The 17,599-nt window shown below is 37.0% G+C and overlaps 1 protein-coding gene across 1 annotated transcript in view; it reads left to right on the top strand.

Annotated features, from left to right (window-relative positions):
- HDAC9 (histone deacetylase 9) overlaps positions 1–17,599 on the top strand; it is a 910,581-nt gene that overhangs the window by 776,975 nt on the left and 116,007 nt on the right. Inside the window, exon 22 of the mRNA XM_073009077.1 lies at positions 13,607–13,725. Coding sequence (XP_072865178.1) covers positions 13,607–13,725 — 119 coding nt within the window. The remainder of the gene's footprint in view (positions 1–13,606; positions 13,726–17,599) is intronic.

The raw sequence follows: 17,599 nt of genomic DNA, 5'->3' as shown, positions 1-17,599 counted from the left end.
GCTGTGGAGCTGACATTGTCGGCACCCACCGGAACTATAAGGAAGGTGTATTTTATTGAGCAGTCATGGGCAATTTTGAAGAGGTTCAGAAAGAATCAATAGTTCTAACGCATAATGCTGGCAAAGACCCTTGCCCGCTCCCCACACCCCTGTAGCTCAGCCTTGGTTCTCTAGGATGTGGTCTTTAGTTAACTGGATAGTAGCAGAGCAAAGTCTGGACTATTGTTCCTTTCCAGCTGTAGTCCTTACAAATAGGGAAAGACTGATTTAGTAATGTTTATGAAACCAAATACATAACAGCCCCTTTATGTTACTGGACTCACATTTGAAATCATAATAAAATATTTCTTGAGAACCACTGTTGCAAACTTAAAGACACATTTTTGGCATATTAAAATTTGTGATATTTCTATGCTTTAATACAGTAATGACTGGGAAGGGACATATATACATTACATTCTACATTTCTCAGCAAAAGAGTGTTTACTTCAATACAATTTTAATATTAACTCTTAATGACTTCTAGCAACTCCACACTAAGCATGTTTCAACATTTTGTTGTTGGTTTTTCCAGACTAGATTTCAGTACAGAGTTTAACAAAGCAAAATCTGTTAATTCTATTGTCATTGTTTTATATATGGTAATTAGATAAGAATCGGTGTATCTGTTTTGATAGACTAGCAATCTTACAATTTTGCCCAGCTTGCTGTGCTTGAGTATAGGATTTTGCTTAGGGAGGCGGCTTCCTTCTATATTCAGAGGTGTTCCAAATATAATAATATAAATATACTAATACTATTCTCACAGACAAAGTCCCCAAGTCAGGAAGAGATACTGTTGAGAAAAATTTCTCTCAACTCTTAGCTCAGAGACACATTGGGCAATATCTCAGAATTAGTCAGAAATGTTACTGGCTACATGACACATCTTGGGCAAGGAAAGTCCCTCATTGCCTTCAAGTATTCATTATTTTTAAAAAACATAGCATTTAAAATTAGCATTGGCTTCTTAAGAATGAAAGCAATATAAACTTACTAAATGTCATATTTGAAACTCTAATTAAAAGAATATATTTTCTGGACTAAGAATATATATGAGTGCACACACACATACATATTCCTAGTTATAATATATTGTGTTATATTATGATATATTTGTGCTATTTGTATGTAGGTTCCTTATTCTCGTTAATGATTCATTTAAAAACACACAGTACTATAATTAGGATTACTGTTTTGATGTAGTGAAATGATATGGACTCACATGTCACATATAGAGCTCCAATCTCTTTAGAAGTGATAATTCTGCCCCCAAAATATAGCTCAGACAAACTTTGTTCTTGCAGTGAAATAGTTTGCTCTCCACTCTAGAGTCTAGCATCATCAAAGGAAAGACACACTTCAGAATCGATCTGAAAGGGCAGGGGCAAATAAGTAGGTATCTAGGCAAAGATTTTGATCCGCAAGGATGCTGAGCTTCAGGCAAAAACTTTTCTTATCAAATGCAACAGAAAGAGAATATGAAGGGGGGAAAATGTGTCCCTTTGGTGTATTAGATCTGGAACATAAAAAGATCATAGAATAATAGAACTCCATATGACTTTAGAGTTAATCTCAATGAATCCCCCCAGTCCCATTTAATAGTTGAAACTAAGACAATTTACTAAGGTTACCCAAGTGGAGGAAGTGCCAAGAACAGAAATTGAATATTTTGAGTTGGAATCAAGTGATTTTTTCCTAACCCCTTACAATTGTACACCAAAACCAGATAATTCAATTTTGAGATGGCGCACCAGTAGAAATCATTGCAGAATTTAACCCCCTTTTTGAAGACTTTTGGAGAAACCTCACCTTTCCCCACTCTCCATCTGGTTCATACAGTGTTCCAATGCTCATCAAAGCAAGATGGTTAGAGAACAATGTTTTCCTTTATACTGACAGAGTTCCCATTTGGATAATTAATTTATAAAAATACGAAAAAAACTAGCTTAGAAGCATATCTAAATCAATGAATAAAAATAGGATAAGATGAGAGGAAATTCATTTTGAGAAGAATTATGGAGCCAGAAAGAGAAAAGCTATGTAGATTCAGGAGAATGCAATAAACAAAATATGTAAAAAAATAGAAGGCATATCATATATATGTCACATTTTCTGAAGGTGTGAAAGTTTTTTAGCCCAATTTTTTCCTTTTCTCCTCATTACAGTAGTATAATTTCTAGATTAAAAATGAATTAAATGAGCATTTACATATTCTTGTAATTATCATTCCCATTCTGCTTTCGTGTCTGGAGAGATTTGGAACCAGCTGGACAAGAGAGGAAAGGACGATTTTCTGATGTTTGCATTTAAAGCAAAGGCTCATAGACAATGAAGCCACAGTAGAAATGTGAATGGCCTTTCACTGAAAGAGGGATTTTACATACATTTGTGAAATGTGCAGAGGCTGGGGAAGAGTGAGGCACCAAGAAAATCTGACCTGCCAACACGAAAAACCAGAGAGGGCATCACTGGGTATAACATTCAACAACTATTTATTGAGTATCCACCATGTGCTAGACTTTAACTTGTCCAGCCCACAGCCCATGGCCCTCATGGGGCCCAGGACAGCTTTGAACATGGCCTAGGATGGCTTTGAATGTGGCCCAACACAAATTCGTAAACTTTCTTAAAACATTATGATTTTGGGGGGGATTTTATTTTTTAGTTCATCAGCTATTGTTAGTGTTAGTGTATTTTATGTGTGGCCCAAGGCAATTCTTCATCTTCTAATGTGGCCCAGGGAAGCCAAAAGATTGGGCATCCCTGTTTGGACACTCTTTTAGGTCCCCAAAATATATCTGTGAACAAAAAAAGAAATATTTCTTCCCTAGAGAACTTGCGTTTAGTGGGAAGAAGCAATGAAAAAATAAACGTTGGACAAAATATGTAAGTAAATCATGTGTGACTTTGGAAGATAAGTGTTATGGTGGAAAAAAAAAACAGAAGAGAAGAGTTAGGAATGACAGAGGAGGGGTAGGCGTGGGAAGGGTTGTCAGGAGAAGGTCTTACTGAGAAGATAATGGACGAGTAAAGGTTTGAATGAGGCAAGGGAGTTAGTCCTCTGGGGAAGATCATTCAGGTGAAGGGAACAGCCAGTGTGAAATCTCCGTGGCCACTGTGAGTACTGCTACAATGAGCATGGCAGCACAAATATCTCATTGAGATTCTGGATTTCAATTCTTTTGGATACACATCCAGAAGTGGGATTGCTGGATCATATAGCATTTATATTACATATTTTTTAAGGAAGCTTGCACTGTTTTACATAGTAACTGCAACATTTTACATTCTCACCAACAGTGTACGAGTGTCCCAATTTCTTCATATTAAACAACATAAGTGTCTCTGGATGGATGAATGGATAAAGAAAATGTGGTATTTAGATACCATAGAATATTATTCAGCTTTACAAATGAGGGGACCCTGCCGTAGGTAACAACATGGATGAACCCGGAGGACAGTATGCTGAGTGAAATAAGGCAGAGTCAGGACAAATACTGCATGATTTCACTTATATGAGGTATCTAAAATAGTCAAACTCATAGAAGCAGAGAGTGCATTGGTTGCCAGGGGCTGGGACCAGGGGAAAATGAGGAGTTGCTCAAAGGATATAAAGTTTCAGTTATGTAGGATGATTAAGTTCTAGAGATCTGTTGTTTACCATTGTACCTACAGGTAATATTGTATTATACTCTTGAAAGCTGTTTGAGAGGGTGGATCTCATGTTGAGGATTCTTACCACAATTTTTTTAAAAAAGGAAAGAAAAAAAACTAAGAGGATTGAGAGTAAACAAATACTTTATCACCCTTGAGCCCCCCCAAATGCTCTACTTATAGAGACAGAAATTGGAATGGTGGTTGCCAGGGCCTTCGAGGAAGTGGAAATGGGAAGTTATTGAGTTACTGTTTGATGGTTACAGAGTTGCTCAGTTTGGAAAGATGAAAAAGTTCTGGAGTTCGATGGTGGTGATAGCTGCACAACAGTGAGAATATACTTAATGCTGCCGAACTTAAATGGTTAAATATTTAAAATGGTTAAAGTAGTACATTTTATTTAATGTACATTTTACCACAATAAAAATTTTAGTTGTTTAAAAAAAATGCCTTTGACCAGAGTGTATCAGGCATATTTGTGAATAGAGTTCTGGCCAAGCTTCACTGACCAGAGACTCATGGGTCATTAAAACAAACAAAACAACAACAACAAAATTTGCTTTCACTAGAAGAGAAATGATGAGGATCTGATTAAACATGTTAAGCTTGCCGGTTTCCATTTTGAGAACAGAGTACAGGGGTAAAGGGGTAGGACGGGCCCCTCCGAGGAGGCCACGGCTGTGATCCAGGTGAGCAGTAAAGCTGGCACAGGCCAGGATGAGTAGAGGTGTAGGAACATGGTAAGTTTCTGGATATATTTTGAAAGTGTAGACAATAGGATTCCTTGGAAGACTGGCTATGGGTTTGAGAAAGAGACAGGGAGCTGCCAAAGATGAAAAATTGAGGCAATAAAAATAGGGGGTGGTAAAAGAGAGAAGGGGGCAATGTGTGTGTGTTGGGGTGTAAAGAGTTGGAGGGTGAAGGTTAAGGAAGAAGAGCAGGACTTATTCAGGTCTGGGCTGGTGGAGCTAGAGGAGAACATCGGTTATACCTGGTGTGCTTAGAGCTCCTAGCACTGACGCTTTCCCACAAATGCCCATAGTAAACCTTCATTTAGTGCCCCCCACAAGGATCCTACTGGGCCTGTGGTGTGTGAGGCACTGGGGGCTGATCTGCAGCACCAGCAGCCACAACTGCTGCCTGGAATCTGTGTAGAAACAGTTCTTTGATATGCTGCCTTCACCACTTTGCTTGGGAGCATCTTTTCCTTGTACTTCATGCACAAACATAGGTGAAATGCATGAAAAACTGTGCAGTCTATAATGTGCATTTTTGTTTTTGCCCGAAAAACCTAAAAGATAAAAAAGTTCTTGTACCATTTGAAAAGGTATAATTTTATAATCTGATGCTTTCATGCAATGACATACAATTAGACTATAAAGAAAAAAGGTAGGTTTGGATGTTCACCTATAATTTACATTTGCATGATTATAATATGTTATTATAAATTATACAGGGGATCAGAATCTGCTGTCTCAGAGGTGACATATAAGATCATATAACTGCCTACTCAAAACTTTTGAGTTTCCACTCTTGTTCAGAATGAAATCCAATGTCCTCACAATGGCCTATGAGATGCTACATGAACTGGCTTTATGCCACCTTTCTGATCCCATTTCCAACCATCTTTCCTTTCATTCACTTTGTGTGAGCCACAGTGACATTCTTTTGATGCCCTGAATACATGGAAGACCCTCGTACTTCAGGGCTATGTCCACCTCAGAATGGCCTTCTCTGGGTACCCCTGTCTCAACGTGCACCACCCCTGTGACTTTCTGTACAATCTGTTTTTCACCTTAGTTCTTATTACATGCTTACTTGTTTATTTATATAGTGTCTTTCTCCCCTGTTAGAATGTAAACTCCATAAAGGCAAGAGACCAGGGACTTTGCTGTGAACCCTGGCCTATAACTGATGTCCTAATTCACTTCACACATCCTCTCGGGTGGACTTCGTTCACATTGTTTCTTCCTTGTTGGTTGTCCGCTCTTCTCTGTCCCTCAGCACATTGTGTGTGCCTGGGTTTGTTTTCCACCTGCCTTTCCTTCTAACCTACGATCTTTTTGAGGGCAGAGTTACAACATATTTGCATCTTTGAATCCCAGCACCATCCCAGTGCTTCCCATATGGCAGGGACTCAATAAATTACTTCTAAATGAATATAAAAATATTGTTGAGTAACTTTATAGGTTAAGATGTTGTGAAATTTGCTTTATAATTTTGAGTTGCAGGCTGTGGAACCAAGCCAGAATTCTGGTCCTATGGGAGCTCCCTTCTTGCAACCGAGCACGTCAAATGAGTGGGTAGCGTCTTAAACCGTTCACTCAGCACATGCTGGGGTGAGTCATGGGAAATTACTAGTGTGGTTCAACTTAAGGACAACACTTGACTCAATGTCAGTGCAACCAATTGTTTGGCCATTGACTAGAGATGAAACAGTTCCAGAAATCTGATTCTGAGGAAGTTCAGAACCAGAATCAATTGTTCCAAATCTCATGGAAAGAAATTTAAAGAAGAATTCTTTTCTGCTTACTGTGTTTAGCTTCTAGTCACATGATCGATATCTCTATTAGTGGTAGTACTCTTTCTGTCTCCTTTTATTTTTATAAGGTTGGTTTATTCTCACTAGCATGGGTTTCACCAGGGGTGGAGACAAGCAGGGAAGAAGGAAGAGGGTTGTTCTTCAAGAAGAGCATGACAGAATAACCATTGGTAAGTGAGGACAAAAAAGTATATATGCCATTATTATTGCTTCAAGCATGTGTTTTCTAGCAAAGCAATGTAGGTGCAAATCACCAGTGAATCTTCTTCATTCTCCTATGATGGCATATCCACTACTTGGTCCCACGCCTCATTCTTTCTTTCATACACTTCCTTGCTTTTCAAAAGTACATTGTCAAGTAAGTTATTTGGAAAGGGTGCATTGAAAAATAAATTTCTGAACCCTAATATATTTTAAAGTATTTTTATTTAAGTCACATACTTAAATACTAGTATGTGATGGCTGCAAGCAGCATTAAAGTTTAAAAATAATTTTCCCTCAGAATGTAAAAACATTCAGTACTACTGATTAGGACTTTGCTGTCAATATCATTTTCTGATTCTTTGAGGACACATTTTTTTCTTTTTAAGGATCTCTTAGGATCTGACAAGTGTGTATTTAAAAAAAAATACGTAGAGCTTCACACTGGTTAGACTAATCAAATTCATAGACTTGAGTGTTTTTAGTTCCGAAAAATTATCTCCTGTTGTAAGTTGATCATTTCCTCTCCTCTCTTTTCTTGGCTCTCTCAGCGACTCCTATTATTTAAATATAGGACTTCTGCAAGACCCTCTGTGTCTTATATTTTCCCATCTATTTTATACTTTACCTATTTTCTTCCTCTTCTGGAAGATTTCTTCAATTTTATTTCTTCAGATCTTCTACTAATTTTTTAAGTTATACAATTTTAGTTTTTATCTTTAAGTACTTCCCTTGTTCTTTGATTGTTCTTTTTCATAACAGCATGTCTTTGTTTTAAGGCTAAAATATTTTCCAGCATTTCTTTGAAATTATTATTTTTGTTGTTTGAACTTTCTCTGTTTCATTTAGAGTCTTCTATATACATGTTTGTTTTAATCTTTTTTTTTCTTTCATACATGGTCTTCTTATATGCCAGGTAATCCCTGATTTTCCACTCATATTTAAGAAAGTAGTAGCTGGTACCAGTTTTCCCTGTGGTTGTATAAATGGGTCAATTGAGTGTGTGTGGACTGTCAAACCCCACTTTAGTGTTAGCATCCTAGAAGACAGCAGCTCTTGGTCTCTGGATCCCTATAAATGACAAAATAAGGAGGACTACATGTTAGAGTCCCAGTATCTACATTAGAAGTCTTAGCTTTGTTCACACACATATATACTTTTCTTTAAGAAAGAGGCAATCTGACTGTGTTGCTTGGTTGCTGCCATCGAGGAAAGGTAATTAAGGTGTTGGGATGTAGTCTGATGTTCTTAACTGACTGACAATTTTTTAATTTCTTGTTTTAAGTCCTGCCTCTTTTCCATCACCATACCCATTTCCTCAGTGGGGCATGTGGTATTAGGACATACATTAGTTTTTGTCCATGGTTCCTGGCTCATAACTCCCATAGTTCTTGCTACGGTTTTTTTTCTTAGTAGGCTGGTGCAAAAGTAATTGTGGTTTTTGCCATTAAAAGTAATATAATGTTGGGTGTGTTAGGCCTCAGAGGCGGGCCTCTGATCTACTCCTGCTCTCCTTTCACCTGTCCCAAGGCAGGACTCTACTCTTCCCACCCTTCTTATTGTAGGTCTTAAGACTCTCTCTGGAATGATGGAATGCTGAGTGTCCTGAAGCTTTCATAAAAACTCAAGAGGACTGGTTTGGGGAGCTTCCAGATAGCTGGAAATGTAGAGGTTCCTGAAAGGTGGCATTCCCAGGGAGGGCATGGAGACTCCACATGCCTTCCTCCATACCTTCTCTTATGCATCTCTTCATCTGCAGCCTTTGAATGTCCTTTATAATAAAGTTAATGTCAGTAAGTGCTTCCCTGAGTTCTGTGAAACAGCTCTAGCAAATTAATCCAACCCAAAGAGGGGATTACGGGAACCCCAGAATGAAGGGAAGTTCCTGGACTCACAATTGGTGTGTATGTGTGTTGCAGGCCAGGGGTGGGGAGGCGGCTTGGGAGAGTAGTCTTGGTCTGGATCTGTGTCCCACCAAATCTCAAAAAAATGTAATCCTAAATGCTGGAGGTGGGACTTGGTGGGAGGTGATTGGATCATAGGAGTGGTTTCTTATGGTTTAGCACCACTCACCTAGTGCTGTTCTCATGATAGAGTTCTCATGAGATTTTGTTGTTTAAAAGTAGCACCTCCTTCCTCTCTCTCTTCCTCCTACTCTGCCATGTTTGTAAGTTTCCTGAGGCCTCCCAGAAGCCAAACAGATGCCAGCGTCATGCTTCCTGTACAGTCTGCAGAACTGTGAGCCAATTAAACCTGTTTTCTTTATAAATTACCCAGTCTCAGGTATTTCTTCATAGCAGTGCAAGAACAGACTATTAAAGAGACTGAGTCCTCAACTTGTGGGATCTGCACTATCTATCTCCAGGTAGATAGCTGAAATTGAATTGGAGAACACCCAGCAGATGTCCACTACTTGGCATGTGGAGAAAAGCACCCACCTTTGATCACAGAAGTCTTCTGTATTGATGATTATTGTGGTAGTGTGACAGCAGAGAAAAAACACGGGTTTAGAGAGTTTTCCTGACACGGGCTCAATTGGATGGAGTTTCTCTCATCTCTTCTGTGGTCCCATGAGTGCATATGCAGCTTTATTTTTTTTGTTTTATTTTTTTTTCCAGTGCGCGTCCAGTCAATTTCCTTATTCTGGAAATTTGTTAAGAATCTGTTTGGTGACAATTGTCCTACCGTCTTTAATTGCTATAATTTTATTTATTTTGATATTTTGATACTTGTTAGCATTTTATTTTGAAATAATGTTGAAATTACAGCAAAAGCTGTCAAAATAGGGCAGAGTTCCTGTACACCAACACCTAGTGTACCCTAATATTAAAAACTTACATAATCATAGTATAGTTATCAAAATTAAGAAAGCAATATGTGTACAATGCTCGTATCTAAACTACAGATTTTATATGGGACTGCAAATTTTCCACTGATGTCCTGTTTCTGTCCCAGAATCCAATCCAGGGTACTGCATTGCCCTTAGACACCATGCTTCCTCAATCTCCTCCAATCTGTAACAAGTCCTTAATCTTCTCTTGTTTTTTACGGCCATGACTTTTGAGGAATACTGGTCGCTTATTTTGTCAAATATTTCTCAATTTAAATTTGTTTAATATTTCCTCATTATGAGATTTGAAGTTATATGTTTTTAGCAAAAATGCCATAGGACTGCTTTGCCTTTAATGCATCATATCAGGGAGTATTGATGCCGGTATGTCCAATCATAGGAGATGTTAACTTTATTCAGGTAGTGTCTGTGTTTTCTTCATTTCAAAGTTTCTATTATTTTCCTTTTTAGTACCTCACAGAAGATACTTTGGGATTATGCAAATATAATGATTGTCCACTAACTTTTGTCCACTAATCTTATTTATTATCATTATTATTGTTATTACTATTTTTTGAGACAGGGTCTTGCTCTGTCACCTAGGCTGGAGTGCAATCATAATGCATTGTAGCCTCAAACTTCTGGGCTCAAACAATCCTCCTGTCTCAGTCTGCTGAGTCATTGGAACCACAGGCACACACTACCATGCATGGCTAGTCTTTTTTGGAGAGATGGGGTCTCTGTGTGTTACCCAGGGTGGAACCCCTAAGCTCAAGCAATTCTCCTGCCTTGGCTTCTGAAAGTGCTGGGATTACAGCCGTGAGCCACAATGCCTGACTCCACTAATTTTGGTATCCATCCTTGAATCCTGCCTGCATGAATTATTTCTGTCTTGTTCCAATGGTAATTATATATTTTCCTCAATTCTTCTACATTTATTAGATGATATATTTCTGTAAGAGAGCTATTTGCTCTCCTTTCTATTCAATTATTATGTATTCACTATGGACTTGGTGTTTAATTGTTTGGATTATAATCCAATACTATCATTATTTATTTTGCTCCTCAAATTGTTTCAGTTTTGGCCATTGGAAGTGCTTTCCTATTGGTTCACATGTCCTACTGACATGTCCATGTCTCTTTTTAAGCATTTTGTTGATTTCTGTCACCACAAGATATTCCAGAGTCATGTAGTATTTTCCCTGATGCAGTGCTGGAATCAACCACTTCTCCAAGGATCTCTGGGTCCTTTTACTGGAGATTGATATGAGAAAGGAAGATCTGGGTATTAACTCTGCTCCTTGCCACTGGGGTGCCATTGCTTTTAGGAAATATATACTACCCCATGGATACAGTCATCTAAATTATTCATCTGTTAAGAACCATGAGTTCATATGTATCTTCCTATACTTTCTTTTCAGTGGGATATTGGAAAAGATGAGAGGAAAACATGTATGCTTTGTTTGCTAACTTTAATCAGAAATCCCAATTCTTCAGAAAAAATTTTAAATTAGTGCCTTCGAAGACTTGTTTTAATAAAAATTACATTGTTTTTCCTACTTTTTACCCTCAAATACATTATTCAGTCTTTCAGACACGATAGATCTTTTTGAGTACAAATTAATCTAGACTGGCATAAATAGAACAGTGAACACTTCCATGGACATTTGTAAAGTCATTGCCAAAATAAAGAGATCTATGGAGTCTCAGTTTCATTCGTTTATCTGAGAAGAGAGTAAGAATTCAATGCTGACAATAGGAAAGTACATAATATTCAGTTCAAAATTGAGCACATCTTTAGACCAAGACGGTGTTTGCAACATAGTAGACACTCAACATATACTTGTTGAAATGAATGAATGAACCTTACCAGTATCACCATCCATAACCATCTATTGCTATGTAGTTCTTCAATTTAATCGAAAACACACAGCATGCATTGCAGCATAATGCCTCTGTTCCTATCATGCTTCACTAATTGATTCAAAAAACAGCTTCCACCCAGACATAATTCTAGGCGAGTATATTTTTAAGTGAAAGGATTCTATCAGGTGATGTATCCGTTTTCTAAATTTTCTATCTTTTTCTTACTTTTTGGAATGAGTTCAGATATATAGGATTAGGCCTATAAGATGAAGGAATTTGAAAACCCACAGGAAACTAGAAAACACATTGTGATTGTGAATTCAGAAGTGACCTACATAGCAAATGTGCAATTTGCTTCAGATAGAAACCAGTAGATTCCATATATTCAGAGATATGTGGCATAGAGAGCTATAGTTTCCCTGTAAGTCTGTATTAACAAAGTATTTGCATCCATCGTATTTAAGAAAAGAGTACTGTAAATGTGAATGGGGCTTTTTGACCACTGATTAACTATAGGAAGATTGGAAAAATAAGCTGACTGTTGGCATTTTCTGCTTTTTGAGTTAGTTTTTCCAAGAAGAGAGAGAAAAATTAGCTTGCTTTTTGTGTCTTCTCTGTAGGCGCTTATACTCTGTAGATCATCTCTATGCTTTCAATGTTCTAAAATTATATGGGCAATCTTGTCTCCTCTCCTGTCTTCTTGTACTTTGAAAATATGCACCTATATTTAATATCCATGGTGGAGAGAAGACTCTATTGAGAAGATAGTATGTGAGTTGTGCCTTAAAAGATGGGTAAATACTGGGGGGGAAATGAGGGAAGAATGACCTTCCAATAGAGGGAAAAGAGATGGAAAATTAATTACTATGATGCTTTTGATTGCATGGACAATCTGGTTCAATCATCTACTTACTGAATTTTGTAGCAGCATCCATTCTCTAAGGGAGTACGTAGGATTAATAAAATTAAATACAGTATCTTGATAGAGCACTCTTAATTCTTTGAAAAAACTTATTCCAATCTCTAATATCCCAACATATACCACATGACTATTTCACTCATGAAAAATAGTGAATTTATTATATGTGACACCTTTAATGACAACCATAATATAAGATTTGCAATTACTGGGATGGGGAAGAACCTAGTATATCTCTTAATAATGTAGCTGTATTAGAAATTTTTAATTTTATTGAAGAAAAACCTTAATACAATTGTGTATAGTAAATAAAATTAGGTTTTCACTTAGTTTTACTGGTGAGCCAATTCAGATTTATGTGGTTTACCAGTTGTTGGAAGGACTACTGGGGAAGTCACTTACATGTGTATTTATGAACTTGAAGGGTAGAATTTTTATGACAGTAGTGGATTATTAGGAAAAATATTTCAATCATTTACATTTCTAGGTAAGTTTCAACTAAATATTTTTACTGCATAACTGCAACTTCTTGATTATGATATGCAATAAATTTTTAAATATAAAATTAATATGTAATCATTATAGAAAATCTGGAAAACTTACAAACATAAAAATTAAAGTAATTGTGTCATTATTAAAGGATAACTATTTTAATATTTGTTTTGGTTATCTCTCACAAACACACAAGAGTGACTGTACTACGTTTTAAATTTATTACAGTGTGCAGTTTCCCCATTTCAGTAAATAGTTTTTGAAATTTGAATTTTTATGATGGCATACTGGTCTTCAAGCCTGTGTTAAAAATTTTATAAAGCCCAGTTGCATCCATTAGTCATTCTTTCTCAAAGCTAGCAATGATGAGAAAGAGGTTTGGGAGCCCTGAAGTTGAGAAGGGAAGTGTTGAAGTGTCTGACTGGGGCCAGCAGGGGTTGCTGTCATGGATGAGGCTGCCACATTCCTGGTGTGTCTGACTTTGGACTCACTTAACATTGTAGTCTGGATTCTATTAAGGGAATTTCGTGTTTCTCCTTTGCAAGAGCCACCCCCTACCATGATAAATATTTAAATTTTTTTTTTTTTTAAGTTGGGAAAGCAAACTTTTCCCAAAAGAAATTTATAGTTCAAATTTACACCAAGTTCTCACTAACTGGAGCAAGCCGGGTTTTCACTAAAGCTTTGACTTTCCTCTGTAAAACATTAGTCACTCCCTTGGAAGAAGCAGTTTTTTATAGGCAGTGCGATAAAACAGCCACAGACGTATGTGTAATATGATGGGTTTTATAATGTACCTGCAAAGCAGTTTGGTTTTTTTTGTTTGTTTTTCCATTTGGAGGAAAAAAGATGAAAGAGAAAAGACTGAATTGGGATACTAAAATAATAGCGATTCATTATTAAAGAAATGATACATTTTTGTTCCATTCAAATAATGTTTGTATTCCACTTTTCTTTATTCTTGGAAAGTTCCTATTGTTGTGCCAGGTCGTTTCCACTGAACGATTTTTAAAGGTATTCACCAGTCCCACATGTGACCGGTTGCATTTTTACTGTGCAGGACCATCGTGAAGCCTGTGGCCAAAGAGTTTGATCCAGATATGGTCTTAGTATCCGCTGGATTTGATGCATTGGAAGGCCACACCCCTCCTCTAGGAGGGTACAAAGTGACAGCAAAATGTAAGTATCTCTTTCAGGACTTTATGAAAGGCTCTGATATCATACCATCTTTTAGGTCTTTATGATAGACACCACCTTTTACATGTGTCTAGTAAACTTGGGTGAGACATTTGAAAATGATTCAGATGGTGTTTATTGCTCTGTCAAATTCATGTTTCTGTAGAAATTTGCCTTTAAGAAAAACAAAGTTGAAGTGTTTCCTTTGGTGGACATGACAACACATGTCAGAAATGGTATGCTTTTCAGGAGACCTGTTTTGCATTTAAAGGCAGAAGTGATAGGGCTTCTGTTTAAAATGTGCTGCATGGCTTGAGAGGTCATGAGTCTAGAAAAGCTACTGTGCTTTTCCAAGGAGAATGGAAGTTCCATTGTACATGGGATAAAAATAGCTATTTCTTAATAATAATATGCACTTCCAGGTTTGAAAACAAAAGTGTAATTCCCCTTGCTCAGAGCCTCTGTATGTGTCTATGGGCAACTCTCATAATCTCTTCTGTTGTGTTGCAAAGTTGAACTTTTTGGCTGTGTTCCTTAGCAACTGGACACCACGTGAAGAAATAAATTTTATGTTACAGTGCATTTGAATAACACAACCTAATGGAATCTGGCTAGAAAGAAGATTTCATTAAGAATAATTCCCTTGCTCTCTGAGTGGGAAAAAAAGGATATGTGTGTATATATATATAGCTCACATATAAATGTACATTGGCACTAGGGGTGTCTATTTAAAAATAGAAGAAAAAAGTAAAATTACACAAAGAATAGGTCCACAATGGTATATTTTAGGGAGAGTTGCAAAGCAGACAACAACAAAAAAACCCAAATACTTTTAAGTGGGAGAGATGAGTTTGGAGCAAATGTGCTGTATTAATTTAAAAAGAATCAAAGAAATAGCATCATGCCAACCTTTGTTTTTAGTTGGCTTCTCATGTGAAAGAGTTTTCTGCACTCTAATTGTTCCAGTAACATTGTTAGGTAGTAACTATTTTTAACATGTATTATTTACCCAAGATTCTTTGTGCCTTGTTGTCTATTAAAACCATATTAAAACAGGAAACTCCACAAAGACAAACAAAGCAAAATAATTCATGATTTTGGTAAAATTGAATAGAGAGGTGTTTGCTCTGATTCAATGTCTGTATGGCCTTTCTAAAATTATTATTATTATCCATGGAACTCCACTCAATGGAAGTCAGTCTTTCCATCACAGATAAACCTCACTTGTAGGTCAAAACTAGTAAATAGTTGTCTAAATGAACAAAGAAAAAGAGTTTGTACATCAAGTTGAGATAAACCCAAAAAGTACAAAATACCTCGCGAAGAAAGAAGGAACCCTAGAAAAGATGTTCTTTGCCATTAAATCTAAGAATCTCACTCAGAAGAGAGGAGTGTCTATGTTTAAGTCTTTCTCCTTGCCACAGGGAAAGATTGTAACAAGACTATTTGTTAGAACTAGTTAAAGGGATTGATCATTTTGTTCCCTTGTGTCTTCATTTTTGGCCAAGTCAAGTTCAAATCTCAAATGCGACCTTGAGAATAGTCTCATGGTTTCTTTTGGTCATTAGGCATAGGAGACATGGATTCTACCACTTCTAGGTTTAGTATGGTACAATAACGTCTTCAATATATTTTTTACCCATTTACATATATCTTTATCCATTTGAGAGGAAGCTCTTCATTGTGTTCCATCTCCGAATCAGTTTGTCTAGAATGCCTCCAACTCCCCTCCCGTCATTGCCGGTCCCTCCGTACCCATTTCTTCCCTTGTGTATGTTTCCTGCTCAAGAACCATATGCTCTCTGCTAGGTGCCTATTTCCTAAGAAAAGCAAGCAGACATAAGTTTTAAGTGATATAATACTTGACCTTTTGCGTATTTGCAGTTTAATATGGAAAAAAATATACAATGAGAAGAGAGGTCCTTAGAATCTAAACAGACTGTAGTTGAAACTCTTCACGTATCTTATGGACAAGGCAACTAATTTATTTAAAAATCTGGAAGAACTGGGGTTAAAATCAAAGTTCTTATCCTGAATTGTAGTTAGGTGAAATTGCATGAGGCATTTTCTGTATTTTTTCCGTTAAAAAGAAAATGTTTCATAAAATGCATGAGAACAGAATTTTTTTTTTTTTTTTTGAGATGGAGTTTCACTCTTGTTGCCCAGGCTGGAGCACAATGGGATGATCTCAGCTCACTGCAACCTCTGCCTCCCGGGTTCAAGCAGTTCCCCTGCTTCAGCCTCCCTAGTAGCTGGGATTACAGGCATGTAACACCATGCCTGGCTAATTTTGTATTTTTTGGAGAAACAGGGTTTCGTCGTGTTGCTCAGGCTGGTCTCGAACCCCTGACCCCAGGTGATCCACCTGCCTTGGCCTCCCAAAGTGTTGGGATTACAGGCATGAGCCATCATGCCCAGATGAGAATAGAGAATTTGGATGCGCACTACGGAGACCATATTAGTGCCCATGACCCTTAATCCCCCAAACATAGTCTGTGACAGACATTGACTAGTTTTGTGATACTTAAATGAAAAACAACAAAGCCTCACATCTGGACAACTGTATATATTATCTCATGGAAGCCTGAATTTGCCAGCTATACTTTCCAGAGATGCTGCCACAACAAATGGGTAGAAGCTGGGATTACCAGATAGCTGAATAGTTCACTAAAGGAATCCCCACCTGGTATCTTTGTTTGCTTTCTAACCATCTGGCAGACGCATTCATATTGTTTTGGTCCAAAAGTTCTGGACAGGCAATTAACACTGGACTTTCACCATCTTGTTCAGGAAGCCATCCTTCATTGTGGGAGTAGGGTGATCCCAAAATGAAGTTAGAAATGGGCTAGATTCTAAAGTAAAAAGTAGGAAGAAGAAACACAACCAAGTTCCTCTCCCAGTGTTTTCCAATTCCAGCAAAACTCATTCCTGCTCCAAGTAGAATATTTGATAATTATAGAGAGTGGTTTTGAGGATGCTATCCATGTCAGAGATGCTAAAATTATATTTTCTTAGCACATTGAATCAGTCTTTCAAAATAGTTTTGTTTGCTATCTCTGAAAGGAAAAGAGAAATGAAGTAGAAGTAACTAGGGTTTTTGTTTGTTTTTAAACATTAGTTACCTGATTGAAAAATAATAATAAAAGGTTGGAGTAATCACCAATATCTCAGTCCAAATACAGAGGTGATTTAAAATTAAAGGTAATTCCTTTCACTAGTGATGTTTTACTTTCCTCCTCTTTTCTTCTCTCCTTTCTTGACATATTAAGTGTTTTCTGTTATGAAACTATAAAACTTTTGGCATTGGTTTCTGCTGAAGTTTTAATAAACAATCTGAATTACTTATTTAGTATCAGTGCTGCTCCTTAAGGACCAAGGCTAAATCCCAACCTGAAATGACTGGATAGCTTTTTAACCTGCCCTAAACCCAGCATCAAACTTTACCTTGAAGTTATCAGTTTATCTTTCTAAATATGCTGATTCAGATATAATTGTCTTCAGGTTACAACTTAATCAGGTTGTCATGACAACAAAGTGCTATATTCAAACAATGAAATTAATTCACCATATACTAGCACCCCCTGGCTTTATAGTGTTGTTAACATTTTAAAAAAGGGTTCTTTGGTTTAAATTCATTTTGCCGCAACATATATTTTTTCCTCTCTTTCAACACATATAAGCATTCGCTACTTTTGTTGGTGTCAGGCCATGAATTCATATGTTCAAATTGCTTTTGTCATGTGAACAAGAATATGTTTTTCCTTTGGAATTTTGCAAAAGTCATTGTGAGATGATAGCCATATCTGATAAAAAGTATGTTCCTTTTATAAACATGTGAAATACATTCCTTTAATAAATACTTTATAGTCCTTGAGAC

The sequence above is a fragment of the Chlorocebus sabaeus genome, chromosome 21 (assembly GCF_047675955.1).
Source record: "Chlorocebus sabaeus isolate Y175 chromosome 21, mChlSab1.0.hap1, whole genome shotgun sequence".
Lineage (NCBI taxonomy): Eukaryota > Metazoa > Chordata > Mammalia > Primates > Cercopithecidae > Chlorocebus > Chlorocebus sabaeus.
This window is presented reverse-complemented; position numbering and strand designations above follow the sequence as displayed.